Source organism: Gymnoscopelus braueri, assembly GCF_963280865.1.
Source record: "Gymnoscopelus braueri genome assembly, chromosome: 14".
Lineage (NCBI taxonomy): Eukaryota > Metazoa > Chordata > Actinopteri > Myctophiformes > Myctophidae > Gymnoscopelus > Gymnoscopelus braueri.
In genome coordinates this window covers 33,424,956-33,442,263 of record NC_137619.1, presented here as the reverse complement: position 1 = coordinate 33,442,263, position 17,308 = coordinate 33,424,956, and the positions used below count along the sequence as shown (strand labels likewise).

At 41.9% G+C, this 17,308-nt stretch overlaps 1 protein-coding gene across 4 annotated transcripts in view; it reads left to right on the top strand.

Annotated features, from left to right (window-relative positions):
* Nucleotides 1-17,308, top strand: part of LOC308099830 (SH3 and PX domain-containing protein 2A-like) — a 58,982-nt gene that overhangs the window by 16,076 nt on the left and 25,598 nt on the right. For all 4 annotated transcript variants that reach the window (XM_080448641.1, XM_080448642.1, XM_080448640.1 and 1 more), the window contains one exon: nucleotides 6,713-6,744. In XM_080448641.1, coding sequence (XP_080304767.1) covers nucleotides 6,713-6,744 — 32 coding nt within the window. The remainder of the gene's footprint in view (nucleotides 1-6,712; nucleotides 6,745-17,308) is intronic.

The following is a 17,308-nucleotide window of genomic DNA, read 5'->3' as shown; positions in this document are numbered from 1 at the left end:
ATTGGTTGGACACAGACAGACAGGTACAACTCTGACAAAGCTCCCGACACTATGACTCAGACATGTTGGTCGGATCTGTAGATGCTGTAGATTGCTTTTATGATTTTCTTTAGGAAGACATACGATTCAGGTCAACATTGGTCACACTTCTGGGTCAATAGTCAACAGTTACTATCAGCAATGGTTGCATCACAGCTGAGCCCCCAATCCTCAATCACCACTGTCATCTAGGAGTGCAGGGATCTAACCATTTACCACCATTACCTTCCACAAGAGGGAGCCATACATCTACCTGAGAGATGAGAGAGCATGGTAACTGGATGATTGATGTCCATTGTCAGCATGGTACAGTACAGCAACTGAAATGGTTTGAACTTTTGATCCTTGATTATCTTATTTCTCTAGTTTTTTCACAGCAATGATCATCTCAAATTGCCCACTCTTGTTAACTGTTGTTACTTATCTCATGGATCATTTTTCACCTGTCAGCCTGAATGCAAAAAATTATATTAGAATCAAATCTTAACAAGCCATCAATTTAAAACAGAATTATGGCACACGATTTCCATACAAATGGGGCACCGCTATCGATAGTTTTTGAGTGTAGTTAAACCTTTAACTGTTTGGCTGTTACCTTAAACTATTTTATCATACTTAGCATCTGTGGAACAGCAAAGAGCTACATCTATCTCAATAGCATACATACAGTGGCATGTGAACAAGCAAGTAACTAACATACATAATGGATAACATAACTATCATCTATCCAAACAGACAACAAGTACTGATGGAATACAACAAGTACTAAGGAACGAGGGGTGCTAGGGGGTGAGGTTGGGACTGAAGTGCTACGTTTTCAGACTGAAGCAGAAAATCACAGATTTGACAGTAGATGGCTCATTGAAATTAATTGTATTATTCCTATCTGCAACTTCACAGTTCATTACATTTCTAAAAAAGAAGTCCTTCAATGATTTTTGACACCTGAGCACCCCTGTAAGACTGATTGGTTGTTTTGATTGACTCGCATCGCTTGTTATAGTCCGTTAGTTATGCGACAGATTGTAATATCTGACAAGCAGTTGTTGAGCTTAATTCTACCGTGTCAACCTGCTGTGTATTTAGGCTGTAAATCTCCATCTGCACCTGAGATAATTCAACAAAACAAACAAAACAAATAGACAACAGACTCTTCCAACATACAAGAATTTGTTGGAGACGGATGCAACTCGGATGCAACTCTTCCAAACATTTTCAACATCCAAAAATAGCAGATGTCCAAGCTCTGTGAGCTTGGACATCTGTTATTTTTGAATATCCCAACATAAATGGGAGAAAAGTGGTTAGAATGATTGTAATGCTGTGTGAACTACTTTTGCTGGGTACCCCCTGAAACCCCCCCCCCCCCCAAGGACCCCTGGGGGTCCCCGGACGTACCCCACTTTGAGAACCCCTGATCTAAGAAGCCTGTATATAAAGTGAGTCCTGCTCAGTGGCATGTGTGCATGTGCATGATTTGATCATTCCAACACCACAACACACAAAAAGAGGGGAAGAACTGTGGCTGCTTTTCTTGGCTCTTTTGTATATTCAGATGAGGAAAGAACAAGAAATGTGATATTGTAACTTGTGCTTTTTCTCCTTGTAATGTTGGTTAAATTGAAAAACATTATTTAAAAAACACCATGCAGGGTCAATATTTTTCAATGGAAGAGTAGGCAGACCAAACCATTGCAGATGTAGCCGTTATGTTGTATTAACATAATCTACCACACAGGTTGGTTAAAATAACGTTTTGTTCATTAGAATAATTCCTGAAATGTAAAGCTGTGAAGCAGTTGAAGCTGCAACGGCAGAGATGTGTCCACTACATGTATACCTGCACAGAGAGAGAGAGAGAGAGAGAGAGAGAGAGAGAGAGAGAGAGAGATCATAACAAAGCCATCTACAAGGATGTCACGCCAATGCGATGCACATCTGCTCTCATGTTGTCTTTTGATTCTCTGAACTGGACATCATCATTAGCATGTTACTGCCGCTGATTTTGCTATCAGCATTTCTTCAGCTAAATCTTACACGCACATGCATGCTCAGCCGTGCACACGTGCGCACGTGCACGCACGCACACATATACACACAATTCATCGATCATGAAGAAAATTACAGGATTGACTTTACAGTTGCAGTAAACAGTCTTTTATGGCCTACAGCAAGTCTGATCTTACAACAGTGTTTCACCACATGGGGTGGTATTAGTGGTTGATATGTGGTAAAACTAACATTCTTTCTCCTTGACATCATTGCGCAATCAAGATCCAGTTTTCTTGGAGCTCTGTGACGGTGTCTATGAATCTAAAACACTGCATTTCTACAGATATGCTGTATATTTGTGTCTATACTTGTGTGTGGATGTCTGAATATTGCTATTAACAATTCACATTTCTTTCTCAAGGACACACACACACACACACACACACACACACACGCACACGCACTCTGCAGCATTTGTGTGCAGCCCAGCTCCCTATTGATCATAATGATTTCCTGTCCAATGTCATGGACCCACTGACCCCTGAGTCAGAGGTCATGCCTGCAGAGGTTAATCTTAGGTCACCCTCAAGCGGGAGTGTCTGTATCGTGTATGCCCAGAGTAGAGCAGACACTTTGGTCCTCTGGCTTTGACCCAAAATGGCGGAGAAGCGTGAACAAAAGACTAATATCTTACACATTCCATGTCTAATAGGCCCACCTACAAAGAGTGAGCTGCAGCTATGCGCAAACAGATGGTTATTCTCAACTCAAACCCAGGATCAACCCAGGGTTGGATTTTAATGATGTGTTCAGTCCCTGCAATGTGTGTGTACGTGTGTGTATGTGCGCGCACACACATACATGCACGTACGCGCATGTACATATACAAACGTCTATGATCTTAACCACCACTTAACCACAAGCCCTATATACTTCGTTGTATGAGGTTCGTTGAAATAGAAGATCTAAGCTCACAACGCGTTGCGATCTAACACGAGTTGTGATCTTTTTAGACTTCGTCATTTAAACAAATATTATATGTATATTTTTTAATGAAACTTTTCGCATATAATGACATGCCCAAAATAGGGACGCCAGTTTGAAAGTGGTTAACTGAACCATCTCCACTGACTTCTGTGACTACTGCAGTTAACCAAAGGTTAAACTTCAGCTCTGAAAACACAGGCACAAAGTCTTAAACATTTTAATAGTGTTTGGACATATTTACGCCCCCTCCTCCTCCTCCCCCCCCCACACCCCTTACCTTCCCCACCACATCTATTGGGGTTTTTTACTGGCGTTAGGAGGAAAGTGCACAGAGCCAGGGTTGTGTGCTCAGTCTCCTCCTGGGAAGAATATTCTTCCCGCTCTGTGCTATGGGTCACTTGTGTAGCGGGGCCAGTCCCATACAGTATCTCCTCTCTCTAATCCCCCCATTCTCTCCCCCCAAGCCTCCGTGTCCTTGGCAAAGACATTTAGAGCATGCATCGTGTGCCATGAATGTTTTTGAAAAAATAATGAAGGTCCTTTGTCATCCTATTACTTATAGGGATATTCAGCTTGCATTACATTACAGCTTGCATTACATTACCACCATTTGTTGTCCTTTGTCATCCTATTACTTACAGGTATATTCAGCTTGCATTAAATTAAAGTCAAAGTTAAACTTCTATCAATTGCTCACCCCATGAAGCCGTGAATTCATGGACATTTTGTGTTTGTTTGTGTCAATTTTTTTCACAATGAATGAAGAATTAATGAAAATACATAATGAATTGAAGAAAATAGGGGGCTAGTATTAACAACAGCAAAACTATATCAAAAATATGTTTATTAACCCCAACACAACTCTCATTATAATCCAAGTGCCTTGCGACTGGTCTGTGTCCTCACTATACTTCCAAAACACATGAAGTTTGATGTATCTTTGCTGTTGTTAATCATAATCCCTTATTTTCTTCAATTCATCAACTATTCTTTTCATGTTAAGATTCTTCATTTACGTGAAGGTATGAGTCAACAACAAGAATTCTCCATGAATTCAAGGCTTCACAGGATGAGTAATTGATGGGTGGGGGGTGTGTGTGTGTGTGTGTGTGTGTGTGTGTGTGTGTGTGTGTGTGTGTGTGTGTGTGTGTGTGTGTGTGTGTGTGTGTGTGTGTGTGTGTGTGTGTGTGTGTGTGTGTGTGTGTGGGGGGGGTCATTTGGAGGGTTGAAGTATTCCTATAAGTGCACAGTATCTCACCCATGAGTGTGCTACATTATTTAAAGAATTACCACCATTAGTTGCTTCTCTCCATACTGCACCACAGTCTCCCCGATAACTTAAACTGAACGGGGATCAATAAAGGTTCATCTTATCTTTATCTTAAACCATGTGAACTGTTCATATAGGAGGATTTCATCATTTTAGCTTTGCAACTTATTACAAAATATGTAGTAAAACATATTATTTGGTGTATCTGCCTTAACATGGCACTTTAACATCTATTGTTATCACTATGGCTCTGCATCATTTAGCTCTTCTGTATTTTAACAGCTATTGTTATCACTCTGACTCTGCATCATTTAGCTCAGAGTGTAAATTCTTCTGTATTTTAGCGGTAAATTGCAACACGGTTTGTGTTGGCTGAGAACTGGCCGTTATACATGGTTTCACCTTCCACTCATCATATAGAAAGTTGTGAAATTCCTAAAGCAGGGAGTTTGGAGTTGTTGCACAGTGCGGACATTACATGAGCATCCAATGTAAACATTTCTTTTACTGTATAAAGTTTCACGTCAGTAATTGCATACAAATGTCCTCACAGCTGAGTGCGTGTAGAGTTATATTTCAATATGAGGTAATAGTTAATTAGTCAGTATTTCTTTTTTACGAAGCACACAGGCTATTTACATGCCTCTTGAGGAATGTTTCATGGCAGCTTGGTCATGCATCTGGAAATTGGAAAGCTTTGTTCAAAAGACTACTTTCGCTTAAGAAAAAGAGACGTGTTACTGTTGCCAAACCTGCTTTAATTCACCAAGAGATGTATTCCCTAAAACAATTAATGGCACCCAACGGTTTTATTGTATGGTTTGAAGTGTGTTTTTTATTTAAAGCAAAATAAAATCTAAATGGTTTCCCTATCTACTGAACAGGGAAATACGGTATACTTCCGATGGACTTCTAATGGAAAAGGCTTCTACAAGTCCGTAAAAAAAAAAACTGAGACCTGTCACAAATACCTTAAAACCTTTTCCTCCGAAGTTTTACTGTACTCCAGTGAAACACAGTGAAAGGTGACCCACAGGCCACGACCTGGGAAATGTTTGACAGGGTTTATCCAAACATGTTTGCATATCCATAACTGGCCCACATGGCTCTATAGCCCTGCTGCTGGCCTCGCTAGCGGAGCCAGGTGTCTGTTCCCATCTGCCTTGACCTCCGCTCTCTCAGCACTGACTGCGTCCGCTCTGCACTTCATTTAACTACATAAGGACCTGCAGACTGCTAGGATTTACACAAGACGCACATGGTCGTCGCTGTCGGGCAGAAACCTTCTATGTCCAAAACGGAAATGGGGAAAACAATAACCTGTGTTCAAACTGATCTAAAGTAGTAGTCACAAGCTCTTGTTAATCATTTTCATTGGTTCATTATTTTTAAACCCAAAGACACACTTAGCCACTTTAATTATCACTTTAAAAAAATCCAAAATAGCAAACATAGCTGATCTACAAGCTGTGAGCTTATAGATCGACTATTTTTGTTACTTTTGTGTGACACTGTAGTATGACAAAGTAGGGCATTCATTTACCCCAAAAAACTAAAAGGTGAAATATGGACTTACAAGGTTTCTGCCCAACAGCAACATATGGAACTACAAAGCACGCGCACACGCACACACACACACACACACACACACACACACACACACACACACACACACACACACACACACAATATACATTTAGGCGTCCCAGAGGCACTTCATTGCACATGCGCGCTCAGGTTCTCCCTCCCTCTGAGCCCTCTGGGGTTGGGGCAACTCAAAGAACAGAGCATGGTCATTGTTGCCACGGAATGGTACAGTATGCATTTCTATACTAGCCCCATGCATTCAACAAGACGTGCTTTGCTATGAGCCCTGGAACAGAGGGACACTTTGACATTGAAACCCGAATAGGACACGCAATTGAATGGGACACAACAGAGGATACAACACCAACATGCATGCAATTCTGTTAACAACAGCGGCGGCCGAGATGCCGCCATAACATTTCCGCCACTTGTACAGTATCGACTCATGCATTTTTGTTTACATACACGGCAGTATTTGGACTAGAAGCTGTGATCACTCGCTCAGTGTCACTCACTCTCTCCTCTGTATCTCTCCTCTCACTCTCACTCTCTCTCTCTCTTCCTCTCTGACACAGTCACTGTTGCTCTTCACTCCCCTATTTGTGTCCTATCACACCCCCTCTCAGAGAGTGGGTCAAATTCTACAGGCATTCTTAATGAGGGCTTGGCCGCTGTCTAGGCGCTGATAGCGGCTCTATGGTGACAGGTTTGGGTATAGGGAGTGTGCTGGTTGCTGTTATGGTCCTTCTAAAGGGCTGTGACTCTCCTGCGTGTCTAACAGTACACACACACATACTGTACACTGACCATGCCTCTGTGGTGTTGCTTCCTTTTCAGAGACTGTGGAGGATCCTGCAAGCGCAAGTCAGGTAAGAGAACCTCAAACTACAGTATGTCTACCTCCGTCAATCAAATCCGCTACACATCCGTTTGCGTTAACCCATTAAAAGCGGGAAAGCATCGGTGTAATTCTAGATTTAATGTTAGCTATTCAAAAATAGCAGATATACAAGCTAATAGCACATCTGCTGTTTTGGAACATTTTTGAAAAATCTTGAAAGTGAAGAGAACTACCGATTTAGAAGGCATTTGTAGAATCGGCCTCAGGTCTTAAAGGGTTAAGCCTTATTTATTCTTAGTGGTGCGACTGTGTCCCATATGTCGAAATTAGCAGATCTACAAGCTCACAACACGTCACGTTGCGCCGCACTGTGAGCTTGTAGGTCTGATATTTTCAGCGTGGTACACCGGCATATAACAGAGTATAAATGAGGCATTACGTAGAGTAGATGAATTCATTACTGTATTTCAATAATTTATCATGACGGTATAGAGTTGATTTATCACCCACAAAATGTCAGTGTTAAAGGTCAGAATTGCTGGGTGTACTTGTATATGACGTGGTCCGTTGAGCAGACAACAATTGAGCACTTGACAGCAGTTGGTGACCTTTTTTCGGAACTGCACAAAGCAGAGAAGGAGAAGAAGTAAAGTACAGAAGGATGCAAGTCATGATACGATATCAGTACTGTGCCTACAATCCACACCCTGAGTGAACCCGGTGTTATTGTGATGAAAGGGTTAAGCAAACAGCAGTGGTTGGGAGCAACCACCTGTTACTGCAGCTATGATCTGTATCCACTGGGCTAGGGGTTGGGTGGTTTGTACGTGTGTGTCTGATTCTGCGTGTGCGTGCGTGCGTGCGTGCGTGCGTGCGTGCGTGCGTGCGTGCGTGTGTGCGTGCGTGCGTGCGTGCGTGCATGTTTGTGTGTGTTAAGTCCTGTCCTACCATTGACAATCTTAAATCAAATCGCATACCTTTTTTATTAACTTACTTATTTTAGCCCACTCTAGAGTGCTCGCCTTTGAATGGCAAGGTTCTGGGTTCAATCGTGGGCACTGCCAACTCAGCGTACAGTATGTGTAGCACGGCTTGGGTAACTAAGACAGGTGGTAAGCACTGGGAGCTGATGGTAGGTGTGGCGCTCCACCTCAGCAATCTATCTCCCAGAGGTCTAGCTCATTGGAAATGGGATGTGCGTGTGTGTGCGTGTACAGTACATAAATGTGTGGGTGTGCACATAACTATGTGTGTGACTCAGCTGATGTCAGCGGGAGTAAGAACTTGAACATGTTTGAGAGGGAGGAGACTTTGAGAGTTTAATGAACAGCTGTGCTTGTTGTGTAGTGTGTGTGTGTGTGTGTGTGCGTACAGTACAAAATTGTGTGTGCATGCGTGCGTGTGCATAACTATGTGAGTGTGTGTATGCATGCATGCTTGTGCATGTTTACACTTGCAGACAAACTTAGCATTGCCACATACAGTACAGTACATTACTTAGCAACAGTAATTAAATAAAGCTAATGTATACTTGATTGCACAGCTGCGCTCGCTGAAAATAACAGATATTCGTTGAGCGTGACATTGCTGTATGACAAAGTACAAATTAGGCTTGTTACCAATCTGCTGCTCTCCAGTGTGATGTAGCTAATAGTAATCTTACTAAGTGTCCTCTACCGGGGTCATTTCATTTTGTTCCAGGAGACCCTCTCTGCTGAAAAGCTGTAACGGAGCTGTCTCCAAATGAAATAAGACTCCTACTTAATTTCATTATATGCTCCATGGTATTGGGGCTTTACGTAAGAGAGAATTCCAGCCACATAGTGAAATGGAAAGATTGTCTTACTTCAGCTGTGTGTGTGTGTGTGTGTGTGTGTGTGTGTGTGTGTGTGTGTGTGTGTGTGTGTGTGTGTGTGTGTGTGTGTGTGTGTGTGTGTGTGTAGTAGCCCTACATTCAGTCTGTGCTAGATATTAGATTGGCTCCCACTTAGAGACAGATTGGCTGCCTGGAAATTCACTCATGCAGTGCGTTTCATTCACATGCGTGGTTTTAAATGACACTCAGCTGGTCTATTCTGCATAGATGACAAATGAACAATGTTAATTATCCGCAGGTTTCTATGTGTCTGTTATAAAGAGCATCAAGCCTATCTTGCAGCACATACTGTAATTGACATGACGGCTCCAGTCATTCAGTGGAAAAAGGAATTCCATGATTCCTTTTGCCTGGGGATAGTGTTTTCAACTGTCCTACTAAAGCCAGAGTTATACTTGTTTGCACATCGCGTCACATACCGAACATGACCTATCTACAAGCTCACAATGTGTGATGCATTATGAGCTTATATATCTGCTATTTTGGTGCGCAACACTGGCAAAGTAACTAAGTATAAATCAGACTTAGGCGCACAACGTACTGTACTAAAGCCCAACACCTCTAAACCTTCACCAGGGCCCCTGTGCTGGACATGGGGGTTAAACTGCAGCTGAAATATTGCTCGTTTCTCTATTAGAACCGGACACAGCGGAGAAATTGCACCGTGAGTCTGTGGTGAATTTGTGCTGTAGCTGCAGCTTATGGTGGCCATAATTACACGGTGCCGGTCTCCCCTAAGAGTTTACTAAGCCCCAGCCCTAACTGGAGAATGTTGCCCCCAGCCACAAAACTGCATGTGGTCAGAGCAACGGGTTAGGAACTCTGTTTACCTGGCATGAAAAAGCTGCAGAAATCACAGACATAGGAGAGTGGCCTAGGTTAACGCAGTCCATCGAAGATGGCCAGCCTCTATCGTCATCACTGCCCCCACCATCACCATCAACATCATCATCTCTCTCCCATTCTGTGTCTTTATCCTCTCTCTCTCCATTGGTGGATGTCTTTTTGTTTTTCCTCGTAGGGATTGATAGATGACAGAGACAACTGAAAGGCCCCCACCCGCTTTGAGAGTGGATTGCAGTGTTTGTTTAGGGGATCTCATCCTTCATGTGGTTTCGGTAAAGACTCTGGCCTGCGTCTCAGTTATTGTTCTCCAACTGTGACCTCCACTGCAATCAAATCAGAAGCCCTATGGGGCTCTTCTTGGCTGGAAGGGGTCCACGCTGTTGAGTCAACACCATATCTGAGCCCTCTATCTTCTGGAGGTTCAGAAAAGGACATGCAGTTACAGTACCGTCTGACTGAGATATGATGGAATGTTTATGTTGTCGAAACCGAGTATTTTATCACCACACAGTCCAACTGTTTTAACTGGAGAGACTAGGTATAATGTGGATAGGATTATTATCCCATGTCATTGACATAGTCGGCATAGTATATCATCATCAAATCCCTTGAAGACATAATTATGACATTTTAACACTATGTCAAATAAAAGTGCATTGTATTAACTCAGTCTTTAGGCTACTAGATGAAAGGAAAAGAACAGGGAAAAAGGAATGGAAAAGAAAGGCAAGAATTATGTGATTATCTCAGATGTCCTAAAGTGTACCAATACATTGTACGCTTCATGGTCATCACTAGCGCGCAAATTTCCGACTTATATTTCGAATTGATCTTCGGAGCGTTGGGTTTAGTGGTGAGGGTGCAACAGAGAAGGGGTGAGGGGGACAGAGTGGAAGAGAGCAAGTTGGAGAGAAAGAGAGAGAGAGAGCGCGCTCGGGGGCGCAGTGCATGTGAAAAGCAGATGGAGAGAAGAGAGGAGGTTTACGTGGCAAGTGGAAACCATTTCAGTGTTACGCACAGCGGACTGAGGGAGTGTGTTTATGTGTGCAGCCTTGCTGTCTTTATTTGAGCTGGGGGCTCAGGGGGGGCCGTAGGGAGTGTGTGTGTGTGTGTGTGTGTGTGTGTGTGTGTGTGTGTGTGTGTGTGTGTGTGTGTGTGTGTGTGTGTGTGTGTTAATATCAGTCAAAACAAAACAAGTCACCTTTATTTATACAGCACATTTAAAAACAACAGGAGTTGACACAAAGCGCTTTCCAACCGAAGCGGATGACCAAACAAAAAACATAACTGTAATAAAAATCATAATCCATAAGAGCAGCAACTCCAGCAAGACTAAAATAAAACACATAAATCGCAATATGTGGGATTTGTGTGTGTTTTTGTGTTTATTTGTGTGGATGCATGTATGAGAGCGTGTGTATGGGAGTAAGAGTGAGTGTGTGTGCGCACATGTGTGCATTTAGTGGGAAGAGAAGGGCTAATCTGTGCACGGGTGAGGGGGCCAAGAGGTCTGCACACGTGAGTGCGCGTGAGTGCGCGTGCGTGCGTGCGTGCATGTTTGTGTGCAGATGGATAGGATTGGCGTAGAAAATTATTATTACGTATGAGCGCTCCCTTATCAACTATTGTGCTCATTTTCTGCAAAAATGCTCTTATTTTCTCAATAAACAGCTATTGAATACTGAGCCCTTTGACAGACCGCACCTCCAAGATATAAAGGCCTCATTCACTCCCTGGCAATCAGTCATCATAACATCCAAACAATGGCAGTCACTCCCGTCTCACTATCAATCATTCTCCTACATGTTTTGTAGCTTAAAGGGATATTTCACTTTCAAAAATACTTTGGGTCATTTTATCATCTTCTCAGGCTTTTGTGAGCCCCCCAGACCGTTTTTAAGTTGCTTGATTCACTATTTAGATATTTGATAGACATTTTATCAGACACGCCCCCTTCCTTTACAAACCCATTATAACTTCAAACTCCATTTTTGTTGTTAGATTCATCAAAAACACCCGTCCTTGGTTCTGGTGACTCACCCTGCCCTCCTAATACATGAGGGGGCCGTGTTATTTCGATAACTTTTTTCATTTATTTTTAATATTTTTTTTGGAAAATGAAAAAAATTTAAATACAAGAAAAAAAAGAAAAAAAAGAAATGAAAACAGTTATCAAAAAAACACGGCCCCCTCACATATTAGGAGGGCAGGATGAGTCACCAGAACCAAGGACGGGTGTTTTTGATGAATCTAACATGTTAAACATTTAGTTTGAAGTTATAATGGGTTTGTATAGGAAGGGGGCGTGTCTGATAAAATGAATATCAAATATCTAAATAGTGAATCAAGCAACTTAAAAACTGTTTGGGGGGCTCACAAAAGCCTGAGAAGATGATAAAATGACCCAAAGTTTTTTTGAAAGTGAAATATCCCTTTAAGGTAGGTTAGAATTATATATATATATTATTTTTATTCAAACAGACTTGACAGTTAAGGCGGAAAGTTAGCCTGAAGTGACACTGTCCAGAGTGGCTCTTGTCCTCCTGCGGGGGCAGCAGAGAGCGGAGTCGAGCCAAGTCATTCAGTTTCTGACAGTGAGCATTTGTCAGTGCTGCTGAGGCCAGCCTGGAGGACACCCACCCTCCCCTCCCAATGCAGGCCAGGCCAGCAGCATGCAAGCTTCATGTCCAAAACACCCAGCGCGGTCCAGAGAAGAAAAAACGGTTACGAAATCCTCCGACACTAAATGGGGCAAAAGGAGGACGGTCTGGTGGTTTCTCTGTGTTGTACAGCTGCTGTTGTGTGTGTGTCGGCATGTTTAAAGAATGCTGCAGTACTGTGTGGGAGTCCGGTGATTGGAAAAGAATGCTCGATGAAAACTTAACATGCTTCTTAACCCATTAAGACTGGGAACGCATCTGTGTAATTTTTAGATTTCTTTGGGCTATTCAAAAAATAGCAGATATACAAGTTCATAGATATACAAGCTTGTAGATCTGCTATTTTGGAAATGACTATCGTGAAAGTTTGTGCAAATCTTTGAATATATATTTTTTAAAGCGAACATTTGAAAAGAATTATGTTCTTCCAGGGACCCACCATAAGCTAAGATTTGAGTTACAAATGTTCGCTTCAAAAATATATATATATATATATTTTTTTTTTAAGTGAACATTTGTAACTCAAATCAAAGATTTGCACAAATTCTCAAGATTTTTTCAAAAATAGCAGATCTACAAGCTCATAACGCTGCACTCGGTGCCACGCTATGAGCTTGTACTGCTACGTGTATATCTGCCACGTTTGAATAGCCAAAGAAATCCAAAACTCCCTGATTGAATGGGTTAATATACCATGCACCGTGCGCGGTTTTCAGCGTTAATCCAAAAGCCATTTGAGGGATTTTTCCCTCTGTAAGTTTGTTTTGGACATGCTCTCTGTACTATTTGTTTGTGCCCCCCCCCCCCTCCCTCCCTCCCTCCCTCCCTCCTCCCTCCCTCCTCCCTTAAGGCTGCATACTGATTCCATGACATGAGTGCATCTGTACACTCTATTGAACGGCAGTGCGCGCAGTCCGTTCCTCATCCACCTACTGTACAACATCTGCAGCTGATCATGAGCCAAACAAAGGCATTGTACTTTGCCAAATTTTACTCCGCAGCAAACACAGTTAAAGTCTGCCTTCGAAAAACAATTGCACAACATTCAAAGCATGACAGCGTTTTTTACATGGGAGTCTATTCCAAGTCAACCCAGAGGTCATAGTGACAGTCACACACACAGTCAGAATCCTGATCCTGAAATATGAAAGCAAAGCAGAAAAAAAGGCCACTGGTGTAATACTGGCACGCAGTGTAAATATCACAGGTCCGTTTGTACACTGTCTGAGTTAGCCCATTCAAACCGGGATATAAGATATACAAGCTCATAGCGTGGCACCGAGTGCCGCGCTATGAACTTGTAGATCAGCTTTTTTTTTAAATCTTGAACATTTGTGCAAATATATATTATTTTTTTTCAAAGGGAACATTTTTGACTCAAATCTTTGCTTCCGGGGGGGTCCCTGGAACAAAATATTTTCAGATGGGGGGCCCGCGGCCAAATACATATAATTTTGGTTATGAAAAAAGGTTTGAAGCACCACTGATATATAGCAACATATTTTTTTTTCATAACACTGTTAGGATTAAGACATTTGTAGAATCCCCAGAAACAAAGATTTGACTTACAAATATTCACTTTGAAAAATATATATATTCAAAGATTTGCACGAATTTTCCACGATCTTTAAAAAAAATAGCAGATCTACAAGCTCATAGCGCGGCACTCGGTGCCGCGCTATGAGCTTGTATATCTGCTATTTTTTGAATAGCCAAAGAAATCTTAAAATGACACAGATGCGTTCCCGGTCTTAACAGGTTAAATGAACACTGAGGATTTTTACAGTGCACTGCAGGCTGCCTCAAATCCCTCACTCCCTGGTTTCCTCCTCTACATGACGCATTTTGGCAAAAGTTGCCAACTGTTCGTCCTCTCGGACAGAGATGATGATGATGATGGGCGGAGGAGGGGAGGGGAGGGGTTGGTGGCGGACTGGGAGTGCAAAGGGTGGGAGCAGGAAGCACATGTATAAATGTGAGAGGGGGAGCGACATAAACAAAGTGAGTGGCTAATAAGGCTATCTGATGGTGGCCCAGAGCTGAACGACTTCTTTCAGCCTTCATAAATCCTGTTTAAGTATAGGCCTATGCTGTGCATACACTTTACAGGAGACTGACTAATATGTGTGTGCAGACATCCATGTACATGCACTAGTCACGCAGTCAGTCACCCCCCCCCTACACACACACACACACACACACACACACACACACACACACACACACAGACACACAGTGCTGACACCAACAAATTACATGTACTTGTACTTGAGTACTGTACCCGAGTACATTTCTTGATTATCTGTACTATACACTTACGTAGCCTATTAGATTTTTGGGGGGAAACTTACTGTATGCCGTCTACTCCTCTACTTTTGGCTCTACACTACATTTCTATGAAGACGGCATAGTTTTTTCTTGGCCACAGAGAATTCTCACCTGTCACCACTAGAGACCTGTTTCACTTCATTTGAGATGGACAGTACAGTAGAAGTTATTCCCAACTGATTGTTTACATTGACTGCACTTTTTGCCACACACACACACACACACACACACACACACACACACACACACACACACACACACACACACACACACACACACACACACACACACACACACTTACTTTTATTTGGAACTGCGCAAAAAGCACAATACATAATAGATCCAAACACTGATCAGAAGAAGGTAGGTTACATTACGGTCAAACCAGATACAACTGCTGCACATGCTTATTAAAACACAGAGGAAAAAAGATAACACATTGATGACGTACTATATACAATTATTTTTCCTTTCCTCCCCCCTTAGCTACTCAAGGATATATGAAACATTGTCTTCTCCAGATAGACAGACTGCCCATGATAGCTGAGACAAAACAGTATTTAGCCAACTTTTTTGCATTTGTCTTTTGCAATCCTCCACAATTGCAGGCCACACACACACACACACACACACACACACACACACACACACACACACACACACACACACACACACACACACACACACACACACACACACACACACACACACACACACACACACACACACACACACACACACACACACACACACACACACACACCCCCCCCCCCCCCCCCCCCCCCCCCCCCACATTGGGTGCGTTCGGAAATACAGCACTGAGTGCACTGGCCAATACAAACTAATAGGCGAGTGCGCTGACTGCGCTCCAGTGCGCAATTTCCGAACGCACCCCTAATCATATTTACAGCAATTTCTGACATCCACACAAAGGCTAGTAGTTTAAATACGAATAAACACGGATAGCTGTGTAGTCAATGCCAAAATAAACACACTTGGACATGAAAAAAATTGCTATTACAGATCTCTTCTCTTCAATGCACAATATTGAGTTTCTCAGTTCACGAATATTCATATTTAGAAATTCTGTTCAATTGATACTGATAGCCACAGAGATCAAACCTAATGAAAGAACAACATCAAATCCACTTTTTAATGTGTAATTTTGAATACTTGAGCAAGTACTCCAGTACTTTAAAGGCAGGGCAAGTGATTTTCTGTGGTTAAAACAAGTGTTAAATAGCTCTATATTCTGATAGTACTATAGAGTGTTTGTTCAGTAACCGGAGTCTCCATGTCTCTCCAGCTCTATATTAAACAGAAAATGCATTTTCAAGACATACATTTTATCCAATCAGGATAGAGAACTCAACCAGTATACAGATTAAACTAGTGAAATTGGAAGTGACAACACAAAGAAATGAGCAATCAAAATTGGAACTGGAACACTATAGTATAAAAATGAAGCTAATAAATGGGTGCTCACTCCTGATTGGCTGAATTTGTCTCACCTACCTTAAAATATTCTGTTTATCAAAGAGCTGGAGAGACTGTGAGACTCCTGTTACTGAACAAATGCTCTATAGTTATGATTATCAGAATACAGTGCTTTAACCTGTTAACAAAAAGCTTTTTGTTTTCACCCAAAAATATCACTTACCCTACCTTTAACTCAAAAACTTTGACTGAGCAACTTTCACTTGAGAGGAGTAAATATTTGAGCAGGAGTAAAGGGGTTGTGTACTTTGTCAGCACACACACACACACACACACACACACACACACACACACACACACACACACACACACACACACACACACACACACACACACACACACACACACACACACACACACACACACACACACACACACACACACACACACACACACACACACACAGAGTAATTGTCCTTCAGTAATTGACTGCTGTAAGTAACTTAATGTTTTAGCTCATGAAGTAAAATAATTTATCTGGTTAGTTATACTCAAAGACACACCTACAGTATTATGGCCAAGGTTGTTTCACCACCTTTTTCTCACTGGTGTACTCCTCGTTCTGGCTCTGCTGATGCAAAACATTTAATTTCCTGTATGAAGCTGAAAATATTAGCTTTTGTTTTTCAGGCCTACTGACTTTGCAGACAAAGTCTTTACTTACTCAGGGTCTCGGCTTTACTGTGTTGTGCAAACCTCTTTTTGACGTAGATCTTCGATTCCCCAATAACACAACACACTAGGTTTTACGCACATCTTCCTGGAAATGATATAAAACTTGTTTCCTATCCGTGATATGATGGTGTCCATGATATGCCATTTATTTGATAATGGCTTGTCAGCCATTTCTCTTACAACGACTCATGACAGGTCATAAAAAATATTTTAGTGTTTTTCCAAGACTCTACTTTGGATGAAAGCAATGGAATACAACCACAGGCATGTTTCACTCAGGAGTTTCTCTTATGTATATGCAATATTTACAACAAAACTATGTTTTATTCTGTATTTTTCTTTTGATCTATCATTCATTTAGTCATGTACTGTAGGGAATCTAGGGATGCAACACATTTTTTATTCTGTATGCTGTGTCTTATAATAATTTATGTCATGTTATACAGTGCGACCAAGAAGATATTACTAAGACTTTTCCATTTTTCGGCACCCACCCTCGCAGTTTAAGCCATTAAGACCTGATATGCCGATTCTATAAATGCCTTCTATATCAGTCTTTCGCAAACTTTTTTGTGCCAAGAATCCCAAATTCCCCATCTGAAAATGTTTTGTGTCAGGGACCCCCAGAAGAGAAGATTTGTGAAATTTCAAGACTTTTCAAAAATGTTCAAAAATGGCCTGGACCGCTGGTAAGTAGCCTGGTGGTCAAA